The sequence below is a fragment of the Manduca sexta genome, chromosome 25 (assembly GCF_014839805.1).
Source record: "Manduca sexta isolate Smith_Timp_Sample1 chromosome 25, JHU_Msex_v1.0, whole genome shotgun sequence".
In the NCBI taxonomy this organism is placed as follows: domain Eukaryota; kingdom Metazoa; phylum Arthropoda; class Insecta; order Lepidoptera; family Sphingidae; genus Manduca; species Manduca sexta.
The window spans coordinates 8,840,377-8,858,329 of NC_051139.1; the positions used below are offsets into that span (position 1 = coordinate 8,840,377).

At 38.0% G+C, this 17,953-nt stretch overlaps 1 protein-coding gene across 2 annotated transcripts; it reads left to right on the forward strand.

Moving 5' to 3' along the window:
- The first annotated feature begins 1,680 nt into the window (after positions 1-1,680).
- On the forward strand, positions 1,681-16,904 carry LOC115451693 (trafficking protein particle complex subunit 8). 2 transcript variants are annotated; one of them, XM_037442585.1, is made up of 17 exons: positions 1,681-2,030; positions 4,544-4,705; positions 4,799-5,087; positions 8,502-8,646; positions 9,010-9,097; positions 9,223-9,320; positions 11,080-11,268; positions 11,353-11,453; positions 11,894-12,142; positions 12,826-13,108; positions 13,184-13,646; positions 13,744-14,032; positions 14,110-14,251; positions 14,368-14,578; positions 14,971-15,203; positions 15,271-16,076; positions 16,495-16,904. In XM_037442585.1, exons 1-17 carry the CDS (start codon positions 1,874-1,876, stop codon positions 16,793-16,795), a joined length of 4,206 nt encoding a protein of 1,401 aa, XP_037298482.1. In that variant the 5' UTR covers positions 1,681-1,873; the 3' UTR covers positions 16,796-16,904. The 2 variants fall into 2 exon arrangements, with proteins under 2 accessions (XP_037298482.1, XP_037298483.1); XM_037442586.1 differs by having other exon boundaries at positions 14,986-15,203.
- The last annotated feature ends 1,049 nt before the right edge of the window (positions 16,905-17,953 follow it).

The window sequence follows — 17,953 nt, forward strand, 5'->3', positions numbered from 1 at the left end:
CCGATGTCGAAACGTTGACTCGTCTCAAAAGTCACTGCGAGTCATAACGTATTTTAAGAACCAGACAGCAATTTGTGCAAAATTCACAGTCTGGTATTATAGCTCGTCAATTCCAGTTCCGGATCAAGTATTTTAGTTTGAAGGGGACTGGGCTCCACGAATATCGTAATACAGAAATTAAATCACAATAGCATTAATTGCTATTACTTCACACTCAACTCTTCCATTCGCGTCTGAATCTATTACTGCACAATAAAAACGAATGTGTAATCCCAATTTAGGATTCGACTACACTGTTTAATGTCTTTAATACTGAAGTATTTTATGTCGTCTTTTTGTGAAAGTGTACGCACCCACTTTTTTTTGTGAATAGAACCCCGTAGTCAACGCCGGGGGAAATCCGCGAAGAGGATACTGAAGTCCCCCGGCTTAGTGACTGCAGGGACCTAGAGGAAGATTTGGAAGGAGTAGTTGAGGAAGGAGAAGGAACCATCTTAGGAGAACGAATGGAGATGTTCCCGAGCCCATATAGGCCTCAATGTGTATTTGGCAACTAAGAGGCATGTATAACACTTAACTGCGTGCCTAGGGCCAAATATCCCTCCGTCCATGGGCGTGCATTCGGTGTGTAGACCGAACGCCCGGGAGGGGGGGGGGTGTACCTACCTATTATCTAATAAGAAACATTGACATAATAATAATGCATAGTTTTTTTATGTCCTGAGTGTATGCTTTGGACATTATTCTAGGGTTTAGTTAAAATTGTGGTCGGTATGGTATTTGGAAAACATATACTATGGTATATGTTGTAACAAAATATGGAACTAATTTCTTGTGTTGAAAATATGGAGGGCCTAGGTGCACCGGCTTATATGGGAGACAGCTTGAAAATGTGTCGAGCGGTTAACTGTAAAACTACAACTCAAAAATCCACTAGTATAGCGCTAGCGTAGTAAAAATGTATGACATGACTTTAGCACTTGTAAATGGAGAAAAATTTCAAAATCTGCTGAGTTGAAAAATGTAAGAGCTCTGGTGACTTACGTAGTTGATGTACATAAGTCACCAGAGATTAATGAAACTGAAATATTTAAGGTAAGTAAGTTTCGGTAGGTACTTAATATGTTTTAGCGACTTTGCGACGCCCTCGAATTGGTCTCCCTCGCTCGGCCCCGGATACCTATTGGGGCAATTTGTACGGCCCATAAGTCATAGGCGGGTTCAGTAATCGGCACCTGGGCCTTGGGTTGCCTCGTTACGCCACTGAGCAAAAGTTATTGCAATGAATATAGAGTGTGATATTTTTTGTAGATATTTGAATTTTCTTGAAGATATAAGCTTGACAGTTTTTTTAAATTATTTAATAAATAAGACGAGCAAGTTGCTCTTGTGATACGGCTTGCGGCCATCCAGGGGCATTTTATTCTCTTTCCACATGACCTAGCGGTGAAGTAGCTGGTTTTGGCTTAACTGTGGGTTACGTTAGTTTCTCTTATAGGTCAGTAGGTCTGTGACATTAAGTCGTAAAATTAATATTTATCCAATATATATCTTTTTTAAAAATCACGTTATTCAAATATAAACGATAAAAATTTTCGCATCGATTTATAAATAAATTCAAACGTCAATGCATTTTCGTATCTCTAAAATGCCGGCTGTTACTAATGCTGTTATCGTCATGTGTCAAATCACAAATGTCATTTGTCACAATCTGAATTCAGACATCGTCACACAAGAAAGTGAAAAATCTAATTATATTTTCGAATAGTCAACTATTTTGTTAATTTCTGCAAACAATTTGTATCAACAAATCTATATTTTTTCGAGAAATTTGTGTTTTTGAAATTCTTTATGATGCTCTGAAGGATATAAAATGGCTAGATCTGGAAAAACAGCACAAGAGTTTATACAAAAGTCATTTTCACCTATTATTGGAGTATTATGCAGTCAAAAAGTTGACAATGTAGTTGCGAAGAATAATCTGTCATTCCACGAGTTGTTCCAGCCTTTCACTGCTTTGGATTGGGAAGGTAACGAATTAAACCCTGGTAATCAATTTCGAATTGATTTTCCAAGATTTGATGCTAGGCAAATAGGGGATGAACAGAGTTCAGGAACCGGACTCATAAATATTTAATACCATCCAGATTTCTCACTTACATAGGATTTTTCTTTAGACAGTGAAAACGATTGTGTTTTCAATTGAAATGGTCACAAAGAAATGATAAAGAGGCGAAATAAAAACTAAATTATGCAATATATTAATTTTGGTACATATACATATTTAATTCTTAGAATATAATATAGGCCATGAAAAATTTCTAAACATGAGAATGCCCCATCTAAAGAAAAATTCTTTCTTCCCTTTTATTTTCTTTATTTTTGAACATAATCTATTATCCTTAACAATTCTTATTTTTTGCCTCTGTTTGTGCTCTCTTCTATTCATCATTTCTGACTTCCTTTGCTCTCTGTTAATTTTATAAATACCTACCTATTTAGTTATTATGTGTTTGTTTTCTTCTATATCTTGTGCTCAGTTTTTATCAGTTGCCCTATAAATTTAAGAAGTTGTATAATTGTAAAATGTAGGTAGATATTGTAAGCTGACTTTGCAGACGACCAACACCTCAGTCCCTCCCTGTGACCACGAATGCTGCAAAGTTTTCGAAACATCAAGAGATAATTAAAATGTATAAACTGCAATAAAATCCGAAAAAAAGTTTAATTTTAATATTAAATTCGTAATTTTTTTATTAATAACTAGCTTTTGCCTGTGCTTCAGCCCAAGTGACATAGTTTTTTGGATAAAGATGTCCGTTATGACAGTCATTCTTTATAATTTCCTGGGATAGAAAGTATCCTATGTTTTTCCCTAGGTCTCAAATTATATCCATACCAAATTTCATCTAAATCTGTTGGATAGTTTTAGAGTTTCATGTGTTCAGTCAGGCAGATAGATGTGGCTAGGGTCTTTGTTTTATAACATATTGTCATACATAATTGTTGCAGTACTTTACGTTAACGTAGCATACGCAATATAATCTCCGAGAAGTAATCAAATTTCCTTGTTTATGCAACATTCAATACTGCTCCGCTACTATTGGTTATAGCATGATGATATATAGCCTGTAGCCTTCCATGAACAAAGGTCTATCTAACACTAATAGATTTTTTCAGTTTGCACCAGTAGTTCTTGACATTTGTGCGTTCAAACAAACAAACTCTTAAGCTCTATATAATAGTAAAAAGTACCCTATAACCATATCCTGGTTCTAAGCTCCCTCCCCACCAATTTTCAGTGAAATTGGTTCAGCCGTTCTTGAGTTATAAATAGTGTAAATAACACGACTTTCTTTTAAATGATATGTCAGAGTGAAAACGATTTACTTGGTTATTTTTTTACATGACAGGTAAGGTATCACCGGTCTATATTTATTTATTCAAACAGTTATTCAATTATTGAAACACTTGTTTACTGCACTAACAATTTACTGCATAGTAACATTAGCGGAATACACAATGTGCTCGGTTCGAGCGTCCAAACAAGACTGCTGAAGACTTCAACAAGACTCGTACAAAACTGCTACAAGACTCAACAAGACTTGAGCTCTCGTCGTTCGGCCGGTCCTTATATTGACAGCAGTCGACCTCCCTCCTTTTCTAATACTTCCTCAATGTAATGATAGATGGCGCCACTATCGCTTCGGAAATTCACCAGTGCTGTGGCGACATATAGATAGTAAGGTAGAAATTTACTGAAAAATAAATAAACAACTTAAATGAATACATAATTAAAGTAACTACACTTCACACTTTAGTAAATAATGTATATTAAGTCAAGAGCGTCGCTAGCCGATGGCCTAGGAGGGGGGGGGGGGGCAAGTTGATATGGAGAATGGGTAAAGTATGAATTGTAGGTAAAGTCGAGAGCACATGTGCCTCCTGCTTTTACAATTACATAGAACAGAACGTATGGAATATAAGGAATGAAATTCGTGAATTCATTCGAGTTTTAGAACCTCTAGGGGTGGAGGGGGCAGCTGCCCCTCCCTGCCCCCTTTGGCGACGACCTAGTATTAAGTAACAAAAGTTACCATGGAACACAAGGCGCTTTGTTACATTTTTGTTACTTTATTGCATGTGTAAATTGAGCATCCATCTTTACTTTAGGCTACATTGTTGGTATAATATTTAGTGAAATATTATGCAACAACTGTTCAAATAATATTTAAAGAATTGTCTTAGATTGTATTTCTAAAAATGGCTATTATCTGTAATTAATTAAATCTGTTTAAGCAAGTCATCGCTTACTAGAGGTGTTCATGAAATCGGTGTAGTAATTCTATAGTCTATACTTATATTGATATAACCCAAACCCTAAGGATAGGCATAGGTTTTTTAAATTAAGCTCTAAGGTATGGAAGAAACTTACAAACCCAAATTTAATTGAATTGACTAAAGAAATAACCAAAGCCTTATCTATAGACATGGTATGTAATGTAATATTTATTTTTTCGGTTTATAATTTTTTTTTTCTAAGGACAATTCCGGGATTCTGGTGGCAACATCTATACAGTTAAAAACTGGAAACTGATAATAAGAGAGGTAAATTGGAAACCTTTACAGCCCACAGAAGCCAGACGCCAATTGAACAATGCTGCGCTGTATAATTTCAATGATAAAACTGTTCAAGTTGATATAGGTAAATATATAAAATTATAATTAATTTTTATATAATATTATACTTTGTCTTTTTTGGAAGATCTCTTACTTTGTGTTTTATATAATATTGCAGATGGGCGCAAATTTGACATTCCACAAACAACTAATTGGTTTGATGCATGGAGAGAAACATACCTTGAAGTACAATTTCCATCAGACCATGAGTTTACAAAACATTTCATTTCCTGCATTATAGTGGGTACTGCGCATGAAGACAACATTATTGACACATTTAATGCATTGAATCAACAATATGCACAACTGCAAAATGTAGCACCACCAAAATTGCCAAAATGGTTCAATAATGCAGTTTTGAAAACTTATTTGTTGTTACACGATGTCTCAGTACTACCTATGGACAGGTATGTTGTATAAAAAATATTATATATATATACATAATGTACATTACGAATTGTAAATATTAGGCAAATCACGATGGGCAAATTTTATTATATATTCTAGTTGTTCGGTGTGCGTATTTTATATTATTATTACGAGATGATACCTTAGGGGGCGTCCATAAATTACGTGAGGTGTTTTTTTTTATTTTTTGTCTCTCCCTCCCCCCCTGTTGAGATGTGGTGAGATTTTATTCAACCCCCTCCCCCAACCCCCAATCTCACGTGGGATTTTTCAAAATGTGGGTTTCTTATGTAAACGCGTTGGATTGTTCTTGTAAAAAGAAAAAAACAGTCCGTTGAAGATTCCCTAAAAAGTAACGGATACGGAATCGAGATCTTTTTTTCAGTATTCTTATTATACCATCGATTATACACAATGAATAAAAATCGTTTCTTAAATATTTGAATTCGGAATGTTGCCGGTGCAAAATTTAAGACATCCGCCGCTGTTAGGCCTTTTTAAGAGATGTAGGGTGCCCGTTGGTGATTATATACTTTAAACTCAAATAGAGCTCAAAAAGAACGCTATAGCGACTTCGGAGTTATTTATTATGCATATAAGCATAACACAAATGACAAAGCAGATTACATTGTTCGTGTTTTAATAATTTTTAACCGACTTCAAAAAAAGGAGGAGGTTATCAGTTCGACGGGAATTTTTTTTTTGTTTGTTACCTCAGAACTCGCTCATTTATGAACCGATTTGGAAAATTCTTTTTTTATTTGAAAGAATATCTCTCTAAATAGGTCCCATAAAATTTTTTTCAACATCGCTTTGGTAGTTTGGTATTGAAACTAAAAAAACTAGAAAAATTATGTCGTCCAAGAAAACGAAATCGCGAATTTAGCTTTCCTGTTGAGTGTACGTCTCACATACTTATGCATATAGCATAACATCTTTTCCCCGTGTTAGGGGTAGGCAAAGGCGTAACATTTCAGCGTGTTAGTCGTACTGGGTGTGAAACATATCTGTTGTATTTTTGGGTCGCGTTTAGTTGACTCTACTTCCCACATACATACATATATGTATATAGCATTACACCTTTTCCCCTTTTTAGGGGTAGGCAGAGATGTAACACCACAGCGCGATAGTTGTACTATGATCGAAATATATCAGTTGTGTTTTTGCGTTAGGTTTGCTTGAATCTACTTCTTACATACATATATATATAGCATCACACCTTTTCCCCTTTTCAGGGGTACTTAGAGGTGTAACTCCATAGCGTGATAGTTGTATCGTGAGCGAAACACAACTACGCCATCGAGACAGTCTATTTTTTACTAACACAAAAAAGCAAAAATAAAATAATTTTAACAAAAAATTAAACCGTCTTCAAAAACCACTCAAAACCAAAAAATAATTTCACATTACAGGCATATATTGGATACCAATTTTGGAGTCGGTGCCTAATTAAAATTGCTAGTTAAGCTATATTTGTTGCATAGTCCATCTATGAGGTAATTTTTTTTCAAATCAATTAAAAGGAGTAGCTTTGCGTTTACTACTAACAAACATACACAGTGAAAGGTGTAATACCAAGCACATGTATGGTGTTTCAACTTTTTCTTTCCTCTTTTTTCGGGGCAGGGAGTGTTCTCTGCCTTTAAAATTTAATATGACGAAATTTTAAAGGCAGAAATATCCATGATTATTAATTATTTTTACGTTTTTCTTTCAACTGCGAGAACTAATCACTAACTAGACGTGAATTTAAATTCTTTACTTGCCAATACTTGTTTAGTTACCCAGATTAAAGGTGAAACAAAATGTATGAAAATGGACCTTGAGGTATCGCCTTAACTAGCAATTTTAATTAGGCACCGACTCCAAAATTGGTATCCAATATATACCTGTAATGTGAAATTATTTTTTGGTTTTGAGTGGTTTTTGAAGGCGGTTTAATTTTTTGTTAAAATTATTTTATTAATTAACATGTTTACAAAGTTGGTTTCGTTCTAGTTGTTTTTGAAATTAGTTTTTATTTTTTGTTAAAAAGTTTAAACTTTTTGCGTTTTGTTAATAAGATGACACTACGTAAAAAAATAAACATATTTGACTTTCAAGAGTTCAATACTGCATCTTCGAAGTCCAAGGTCCAATTCCAATAGTACCTAGGGGGCGTCCATGAATTACGTGACATTTTTAAGGGGGGGAGGGGGTCGAGTCAAATTTCATTTAATCTTACGTTGGAGAGAGGGGGGTCTCGGCAAATATCAAGCAATTTTTTTTCTGATTGAAACAAAAAAAAAATATACTATTTTGGTCCATTTAATCTCGATTGTACATGCTTAAGATTTAATCTTAAGCGTAATCGTAATACGATTAAGATCAGTCACTAATCCGTTCGAAAGAAACTAATTTCATTCATACTTCGACGTTATATATCTACTGACTGTCAAACCACCATATTTGTTTTATACCAAATAGCTCAATTTAATCTGAATTTACGGTACACTGTAACACTCAGCAATATTGATTACTAGTCTTAACTAGTCGTAAATAAAAGCACGAAGCAATTGTTTTTTTATTTTTACAAGAACAATCCAACGCGTTTACATAAGAAACCCACATTTTGAAAAATCCCACGTGAGATTGAGGGACGGGGGTGGGGTTTGAATAAAATCTCACGACATCTCACCAGGGTGGGAGGGAGAGACAGAAATTTTAAAAATCACCTCTCGTAATTTATGGACGCCCCCTTACTATAGGAAATCTAACGCTAAAAGATCCATTTAAATATGACAATGGGGTTAAAATTAAAGCTAAACAAACATATCTTTTGAACTCGGTTAAAAAGGATTATACCATGTCTCATATTGCCAGAGCGACTATGGGTAGTATGAAGATTTTGTTCCCCCAAAGTGATCACACGACTTCTTGACCCGGCCCCCATCATCACTAGACTCGTCTCATTATGACTTTTTGGGCTTTTTCATGTCTCGCGTATAAAATAACTGCCCGAAAACATTAACTCGAAAGTTGAAAACGGGGAAATCTCTCTGGCGATTTAGAAATCCATATTCGTTAATATGTGGTTCAGATTAAAGTATTGTTTTACGCCAGAATCAAATGTAATTAATTTTATGCAATTATTTTCATGGCATAAAATCCGCACGATTAAACTATGGACCATAATTTTCATAATGTTTTATGTTGTTATAATATTTTTTTAGGAATATTTTTAAAATAGTGCATTATATTTTCAACAAAGATCATTGCCACCAATTATTTTGATTCTGGTATGTTCCACGGTGGTGTATACAATTACAGCATCCGCATACGCAAAAAATCCGCACTAATTAATGTCGATACGAAGTTCCGTGAATGCGGATGCGAATATCTGCAACATTCCTAATTTTAATACTAACTTTCAGAGCGGAGGCGGCGTTTGAAACGTTAAAACAAACATTTGGCGCTAGCAATTGTTTTATGCTCTCCATTAATTCAAAAAATACTTCAGATAACAATATATCCACAGATTTATGGAGCCAGTTAATCAAAAGATCGTCAGAGTCTAATGTAAGTGACATTATTATATTATAATGAACAAGTAATAATTATTTTTAAAATGTTCTAGTAAAAAGTTACCCGACATACTGGCGAAATGGTACGGACAATATAAATATCTATACTTCAAAATAAAGTGGAAAGGGCTTGTGATCAGATAAGTGTGTTTGTTAAGAGTTAATGGATTATATCCCTGTGATGAATAATCAAATTATGATTCGCCGCCATCGAAGTACTATAAGCCTGTCTTAATTATAGGTGGCAGTATAAACCACGTGGACACTGACAAATGAAAAAAAGGGTTAAATTAAAGTGTGTGAACCATAACATAATTTTAGATCTTGCCTTATATATAATACGATTTTATATTTTTAGAGTGATATTTCATCATCAGTCGCTAATCTGCCAGGGACACCTTCAGAACCACAAGCAGTATTTCAACCACCTGGAGTTAACATTGTTGGTTTGTAATTCTTTTACGTAATATTTTTTATACAGCTGTTTGTTATATATTTGATACCCATTAGGAGGGTTGTCATTTTATTTATAATTATTTGAGCTATATACTGATGTTTTCTTCTTCGTCAGGTGAAGATGGCGTTACCTTAACAACTTCAATGCAAGAAGGCGTGCATCCATTAACAAGTCCAGAGAATGACCTTTACGACAATGCTAATAGTTTACAGGTAATGGATAAATATTTAACTAGCTATTGCCCACGTCTTCATGGGCTTAAAGTCTATTAATAATTTAAAGGGAAATCGTGAAAATTACAACCTGAGAACCGACTTCAGGTACTCGAGGTTTCCCATTGTATACCTTTGATCGCGCATTTGTTTTACAATATTAAAATTAAATACGGTAAAAGGTGGGATGTGGGATGTTGAAATTGAAAAATAGCGAACTTCTTCTGAATAATTTTATTATTAATTGTTACACATCTTATTTATCTTATTTCCTCATACGCCGTAATTTCAACTGACTTTTCTCTGTCATTCATTTTCTTTTTTCACAACCAGCCAACAACTCAAACAGTCTAAAACCTTCTTAGATTAACTATTCCCTTCCTATATATATGTGCCCTTTTGTTCAATGACTTTCTACCATCTGTAAGGAAGTGCCATGATCCCGTTGCTGTAGAATTTTTGGGACTTCTGATCAAAAAAACACGATAAGTAGTTTTCGTAGTCCTCCCTTGATGTTAATCTGACATCGCCGAAAGAATTCTGAATAGACAAGAACAGGTGGAAATCTGAAGGTGCAAGGTCAGGGCTACATAGTGCATGCATTAAAACGTGCCAGTCAAACTCTCAACTTCTTGCTTAAATCTTATTAGTTGTTATCAGTAGAAACCCAAATCGATGGTTCTGCCCGGCGGTAAAAGTTCATAATGAACAATGCCCTTTCAATCCCACCATACACACAGCATCACCTTAATAATTCACATTCTGTGAAACTTGACCGACCTTTGACCTCGACCTTTTTCGTACGTTTTTGTCGTAAGTGATCAACTTTTCATCACCAGTTATCAATCTCTTCAAAAACGGTTCGCTTTTGTTACCTCTCAATAAAGATTTGCCAATGAGTACACAGTTCATTAGATTTCTTTCATGGCACTCTTGTGGCAACCAACTTTCGAGCGTTTTTGTGTACCCCGTTTTTTGCAAATGAGTCAAAACTATTTTGTAGTTAATTCTTAGTTCTTCAGCTATATCGTAACTAATGATATGTTGGAGTTATTTCACTTTTTAAAAAAATGCGTCCACTTTATCTGTAACAGGACGACTAAAGCGAGGTGCATCTTTGACATCAAATTCCCGGATTGAAAATGCAAAAAAAAAAGTTTGCGATACTTTTATTGACACTACATTGCATTAGGTCCAAAAACGTCACAATTTTTCGCTGTTTGCGCTGCATTTTTTTCCTTTTTTATAATACAATTTTAAAATGTATCGAATCTCTTAAATACTTAGGTACTAAATCAACAAACTTTAACAATTTTATACCCTAATACTTTCTTCAATTTGCAGTTTTTTATCTATATCTTTATGTATAAAAGAAAGTTGTGTTAGTTACACTATTTATAAATCAAGAACGGCTGAACCGATTTGGCTGAAAATTGGTATGGAGGCAGCTTAGAACCAGGACACGGACATATAATACTTTTTATACTTTTCCCGTGGGACGTGACATAAAACGTGGTATAACAAAATGCAACTGACAGAAAAACAAGAAGCTTATAAGGTTGGGTATAAGCTTCTTACAAAAAAACTAAAAAATTATCATTCAAAACAACAGTCTAGCCGGATTACCGGGGGTCCACTGTAATTATATTGAGCTTGTGTTACAAGTGGGGTGTCGGAGGAACGCGAGGTCTTCTATTTGATACGTAGTTCGCGCATTCGATTATCGTAGGCATGTACCCATAAAAATACATTGTTGCAGACTCATTCTTTTTCTGGAAGTGTAGAAAGCGTCAGCGTAAGTGCTAAAGGGATAGATTTCTCAAATGAAGTGCACGGAGCTGCCTTAAATACGAATGATATTGATGCTATAAAACAATTCCTACAAGATTATGCTTCGAAAGCTTTGTTGCCTTACCTGGAGAAACAAATATCTCAGTTATCTGAAGTGGTAAGTACTTAGTGCATTATTGAATTACGTCCCCTTCCAGACTCCACGTACTCTAATGGTATTATAATTTGATTATGTTATTAGGTAGCTAATAGAAAAGGCGTTAGCAGATCTTTGCTATCTGCCACGAAGCGATGGTTCGGAACAGGAAAACCAGGCAATACTACTGGAAACAGCACTGTTGTGTAAGTTTCTACATTGCTTTTTTTTTGGGGAACTGCCGTGGTTTTCACCAGGGGTACCCTGCTAACGGTGTACAAACGATCCCCCGGCTTAGCAACCACAACAGCCCTATGATGAGTTGGTGGACCCTACCACTATCACTGGAGGCTCGGTAGCCTGCAGCTAGACGGTCTTAGGGCCCGGAAGGAAGAAGGGAGGGGATAGAGGGAAGGAAGAGAAGGGAAATGTTCGCGAACCCTTAGACAGACCTCACTGTGAATTTAGCAACTATGAGATATACACACGAGCTGTGCGCCTAGGGTCGCGGCAAATTTGCTGCCATGCTTAGGCATGCATTTGGTGTGGAGACCAAGCGCACAAGAATTTCCTGGGGGAGGGGGGGTACATTGCTTTATTGGACACCGAAAAAAATATATATACATATAACATTAATCATTTGCAGGTATACCAGTGATTGTCCAGAACTACAGTTGCGTCGGTTAGGTGATTTATGGTTTCTGTGTGGACAATGGCAGCGTGCTTTTGATGCTTATCACTCGGCCAAGCGTGAGTTCTATGCAGACAGCGCTTGGCTGTGCTATGCTGGGGCTCTAGAAATGGCGGCCATTAGCGCTTTCATGGCGGGAGAAGCTAACCGAAAAACACATGCGTATATGGAAGAGAGTATTGTGACGTACTTGAATACTTGCAGGTCTCGTACAAAATTTATATTATTTTCAGTGATCTCTACTATGATAGTTCATAGAAATGCACGGCTGGTTGAGTGAGTGGTACTTGAGGGGAGATAAATGATACACACATACAAAACATTTTAATATTTTCTGACTCACTGATAATGCACAGCCTACACCGGTAGGTAAATCATAAAATTTACTTACAAGTTCTACAAAAGAAGTTTATGAGCTCTAAAAACATATTGTTGATTATTAATAGCCTAGGGGTGCTAAATCCCATCGGGTGCACGGCTAGTACTTAGATATTAATTAACTTATGATAAAAATATCGGGAGAACTTTTCACTCGAGCATTCGACTTACGGTCGTTTTCAGTAAATTCTCCTAATCTTAATCTTCGATTTTATCCCCAGAACAAACCAATCGAAATAAATCATTGTAGGTATGTCAAAAATATTTGCTATTGACCCATTTGCGCAATGGATTAAAAAAAAATATGGGTATCTTTTATTAAAACGTCGGTTAATCGTTCAAACAGTCGCGATGGTGTACAATACTCACCTATATCTACATATCTCTTGAGCATTTCAGTATACTTGCTGTGAACTAATTACAAAATAAAGAATTATTGTGTTTATATATTATTAAATTATAATATGTGATCATAATCAGAATTTTGAGTAGGGTATTATATTTTTCAGGATGGTGCAATATGCGGTTAGAGCAACTTTGCTCTCCGTAATGTGTTTAAGTGCCTCAGGATTTTACGGAGAAGCCGCAAAACAATTGATTCGAATGACATCAGAAGACAGTGATCTTCGTAGTGCTATGCTTTTGGAACAAGCTGCACTTTGCTTCTTATCAGGTCCCGGCGCAAAAGCTATGTGCAGAAAATATGCATTCCATATGGTCTTAGCGGGACATAGGTTCTCTAAAGCGGGACAGAAAAAACACGCCTACAGATGTTACCAACAAGCTTATCAAGTATGGATTGGACCTTCAGAGTTTTCTTAAAAATGTGTACATAAGTATCGGTAGTGTAAGTGGTGGTGCCGGCAGGTGTACGCGGAGAGCGGCTGGCGGCTGGCGAGCGACCACGTGCAGTTCGCGCTGGGGCGGCTGGCGGGCGCGCTGCGAGCCACGCGCGCCGCCGCCGCCTGGCTCGCCGCGCCGCTCGCGCCCGCCTCGCCGCAGCCGCCGCACCAGCAGGACGCCTTCCTGCGCGAGTACATGCTGGCGCAGCAGCACTGCGCCGAGCCCGCCGCGCTGCCGCCGCTGCCGCTGCCGCTGGTGCTGCAGCGCGCCACGGCCGTGCTGTGCTGCGGCCCCGCGCCGCTGGCCGCGCCCGGCCGCCGCGCCGCCTCGGCGCTCAGCCTGCGCGACCCCGACCGCAGCACGCTGTGGACCGGCCTCGAGGAGATGCTGTTGCAGGTGGCGCGCGGCTCCGTGCCGATGATCTTCAAACCCACCGTGGACCTGTACACCGACCTCACCGATTGTCACCCGATCGTGCCGCAGGGAGGTACTTTTGTTATAACTTGATCATCTTTATCTACAAATAGTTTGATTCTATTTTAAGTTGTCATAAACGTAACCAATATCTTTTTTATAATTTTTAGAGCCTGTTGAAATATCGATAACTTTATGGAATCCCTTGAAGATACCTCTTGTTTTGAAAGACCTAGACCTTTTATGGCGTTTCACTCCACATGTGGAAAACGGAGAAGACCCGGAAGAACCAATTAGCAACGAGCTGTCTGTGGGCTCTGGGGTCGCTGTGGAAAGTAAAATTATTGTTGGCCAGACACTCAAATCATTCTTGTTAGAAGGAGACTGCAAAAAATCATTGACCTTCATCTTGACCCCATTACGCGTAGGGCAGTTGAATATCGAAGGATTAGCTTACAAGTAATAATAGTAATAATAAAATAAAATAGCAGTTTTTGCGTAAGCGTCACTTTCATTGTGGTAAAATACTCTTCTAGGTTAATAAATCCCGGGGAAGGAGGCAATGAAAACAGCGGTAATGGAGTCGCAATCCAAGGCAAAATAAACTTAGTGTCCGGCGAAAAAAGTGTGGACAAACGGTTGCAAATTACAGTTATCCCCGAAGCACCTTGCTTACAGGTATGGTTATACTACTTTTACTCTTAAATATAAACTTTTACAAGCGTACTTCTTAATAATTAGTCATTTAATTATTCACCAAAGGTATCTATGAGATATACGTTTATTGTTTACAGATGACATTTTCTGAAACCAACTCGGATATCATAAGCGGGGAGATGCGCACCCTAGACGTGGAATTCACAAATGTCGGTCCTGTAGACATGAAAGATCTCTATATCGCCGTATCACACCCTGATTGCATCAGTATTATCACCCCGGAAGGAGAGACTGATAACTTCAAAATATTATACGATGAGAAATATCGTGACCCGACCACGTTCGCTGGTATATCCTATTTTTAATGCACTTTTGAAAAAATTAAACCAAAATATCATACCGCCTTCAAAAACCACTAAAAACTAAAAAAAAAAATAACATTACCTACATACTGGTTACCAATTTTGGTATCTGGAGATTTTTGTTTTTTGTGGGTTTTGAAGGCAGTTTAATGTTATGTTAAAAATATTTTAATTTTTTACTTACTAAAATTATAAATGCGAATGTTTACTAAAATTTTATAGATGTTGGATGTTGGAGTAAACGTAGAATTAGTTTTGTTGTTTTTCCCTTTTGAGTTTATAGATGAAAGTTATCGCATTGATTTATGTATGGTTAGTGGTAGTTGAACATTCTCTTTTTTGTTGGTGATGAGATTGCAGTCTCGCGCGATGATGCAGTATTGCGTGTTGCAGACGAGCGCGCGGCGCGGGCGGAGGCGTGGCGCGCGGCGGCGGCGCGGCACGTGCGCGGCGTGGCGCGCGCGCTGCCCCGCGCCGGCGCCGTGCGCGCGCGCCTGCTGCTGCGCACGCGCGCCGCGCTGCCCGACCTGCGCCTGCTCGCCTATTACCACACGGGCCGCCCTCAGCGCCCACACCGTCTGCTGCGGCACGTGTTCCGCTTCACAGTGTCCGTAAGTATCTTCGGTTTGTGGCGTGTGCGACCACACCAATTTGTTTATCACGTTAATTGTGTTGCAGGACGTGGTCGACGTGTCCGTAGCGCCGCGCCGCAGCCTGGCCGCGGCGGGGTCCGAGATGTTCGAAAGCGCTGGCCTGGCTGTAGAGGTTAAAAATGTTTCCGGCGAAAAGAGCAAAGATATGTGTGTGGAGGTTCTGCAAGCAGCGTTACTCAGCCGCCAGTGGAGCCTGACTGGCCTTTTCGCGGCTTCGCAGAAGGACGACTTGCTCATGTCACGCGAGCGGCTGCACCTTGCACTTAAAGCACGAAGAATCCTTAACGAGCTGCCTCAAGGAGAAATTCACGATTCCAGCCTTAATATGATAGATGGCCACCCTGACTGTGCGGAAAGTATCACTACATCGCCCTATTCCAAGTTTATTATGGAGAGTCGCCGTTCCTGGCTCGATAACCTAGACGTTGACTTCATCCAAGATTTTACGCAGAAAAGGACAGGACTGATAAGATCGATGTTTATTCTTAGATGGAAAGTGCACGATAAAGTAAAAGGGACAACAGCCATCGGGCAGCACTGTTTATGGTTAGAATGTTTCACTAAAGCGCAATTGGGAGACAACGATTTCCTGTCAATCAATAGTAATCCATCCATCAAACTAGATGAATACGATAGTAAACCAGATTTAAGTGAAGATAATAAGAAAAACAAAAAAGATAACATGGTTATCTTTAGAATGGATCTCTCTAAACACATAACGCACGATTTTAATTTGAGGAAATTATGCATAATTCCAGTTACTTTGAATATAGTCAATTGCTACGGCGTGCCTGTTGATGTGTTCATAAATATGTCAAAACAGATAAATAGGTAAGTTTATCAGAAAACAAAACTGTTTAATAATGTACCTACTGCGTAACTAAAAATAGCACATTTATAATTATTTATTAGTATTTTAATCTATCACATCCAACAACCGTTTTCAATAAACGATCCCAATCTCAATCTTCAATCCGATTCCGAGAGTGAAATAAATAACTAAATCTGTAAGCATGTTAAAAAAACCTTGTTCTGATTGGTTTACATTTGAGATCGATCGAAAAACACAATTGAGATCGTTTATTGAAAACGACAGTAAACGATTACATGCAGCATGGCAATAAAACGACGCGACACTTTTATTGTATTAAGCTGCTTCTGAGGATTCAACGTCATATTTTGGACAGCCAATTGAAGCCGTGTCAACCAGCGACAATGTAAACGATTATAATGAAGTTTGTAATTGTAGGGAGGCGTCGTCCGAGCTGGGATGGGCGGGCGCTCTTTCATACAACGCCTCTGGAGACTCCAAAGAGTTGGGAGTGAGCGTCAGCCTCGACAAGTTCGAGTCGCGGCGCGTGCGGCTGCGGGGCGTGTGCGCGGCGCCCGGCACCTACCTCGTGGGCTCCGCCTTCACCGTCACCACCGCCGCCGCCGCCACCGCCACCGCCGCCACCACCGCCACCACCGCCACCACCGCCGCAGACACACACCTCAATATTACCAATTTATCCCGAAATGCTTCATTGCTTGTCGTGCAACAGACTTAATTAATTCCACCATTTATCTTCATTATATTATGTACTATACTTTAAACTATCCATGGCTTTTGTAGGAATAATATAAAAATGATACTACTTAATATATACCTAAAGGTAATACTGAGTTTTATTTGTTAGAATGCACCAATATATGGAACTACTAGGTATTCGTCCGTGGCTTCGCCCGAGTGAAAAGCTTTTCTCGTTACAAAAGAGGATAGTTACTAGGGATTCACAGCGTAAACCTATACGACGCCAGCGTCATTTATTAAAAATATATATAATATAATATTATTTTCCATCGCAAAATACTGGTGGTAGGATCTATTTTATACTCGCCCGGATAGCGACCATTATACACAAGGTGTTAAAACCCGTCATAGCTATACACTTATGCCTCTCGTAAGTGTATCGTGTTCCGGGATCAGCCTGTCTATTTATATCCGGTTCCGACAGACCGACATAATTGTGTCGACTGTCGAGGGCTAATCATCTCTCGTCAGTCGATATTCTACTAGACCCCACTCCACTGACCATCAGGTGCGGTGGGATTATTTTACCGTGCCCGTATAAAAAAGTAAGCAAATTACGGGAGTAAAGACCTATTATAGAGGTGTCAAATTTCATATAAATCCGTTGAACTGTTTTGGCGTTTACTTCTAACAAACATTTTCACAGACAATTGCATTTATAATATTAGTAAAAGTAAGATAAAACAGAATATAACAATGTAAGATAATATAAGAAGTAAAGTGGTCCGATTCTGAAAGCTCTCACTAATATGCATCATATACCTACCTTGAACCTGAATACTATAATAATATCAGCCCTTTATTATATACTATCCCACTGTTGGACACGGGCGTCCTCTACTACTGAGAGGGAAAAATTAAAATACTATAGGTTGACTTTTAATCTGAAAATGAACTTTTACGTAATCTTTACGGTATCTAATTGTTGAATGGGTACATTTATATTTGTTTAGGGTAACATTTGTTAATATGTAATTTAATTTGTTTTTGTGGCAACACGCCTCCACTTCCTTCTTCCTGTCACGGGCTGCCGGCGAGCAGCCACAATAATGTAGTTCTTTAAGTTTATGTTTAAGATATCAAATTAAATAACAGTGATCCGTCATAGTGGTTTTATTAACATGGTAGCAGAGCG

Coding starts and splice junctions, on each gene's coding strand:
- LOC115451693 (XM_037442585.1), top strand. CDS start 1,874: ATGGCTAGATCTGGAAAAACAGCACAAGAGTTTATACAAAAGTCATTT. Junction 2,031..4,543: donor CACTGCTTTGGATTGGGAAG/GTAACGAATTAA, acceptor TTTTTTTCTAAG/GACAATTCCGGGATTCTGGT. Junction 14,033..14,109: donor ATCGAAGGATTAGCTTACAA/GTAATAATAGTA, acceptor ATACTCTTCTAG/GTTAATAAATCCCGGGGAAG.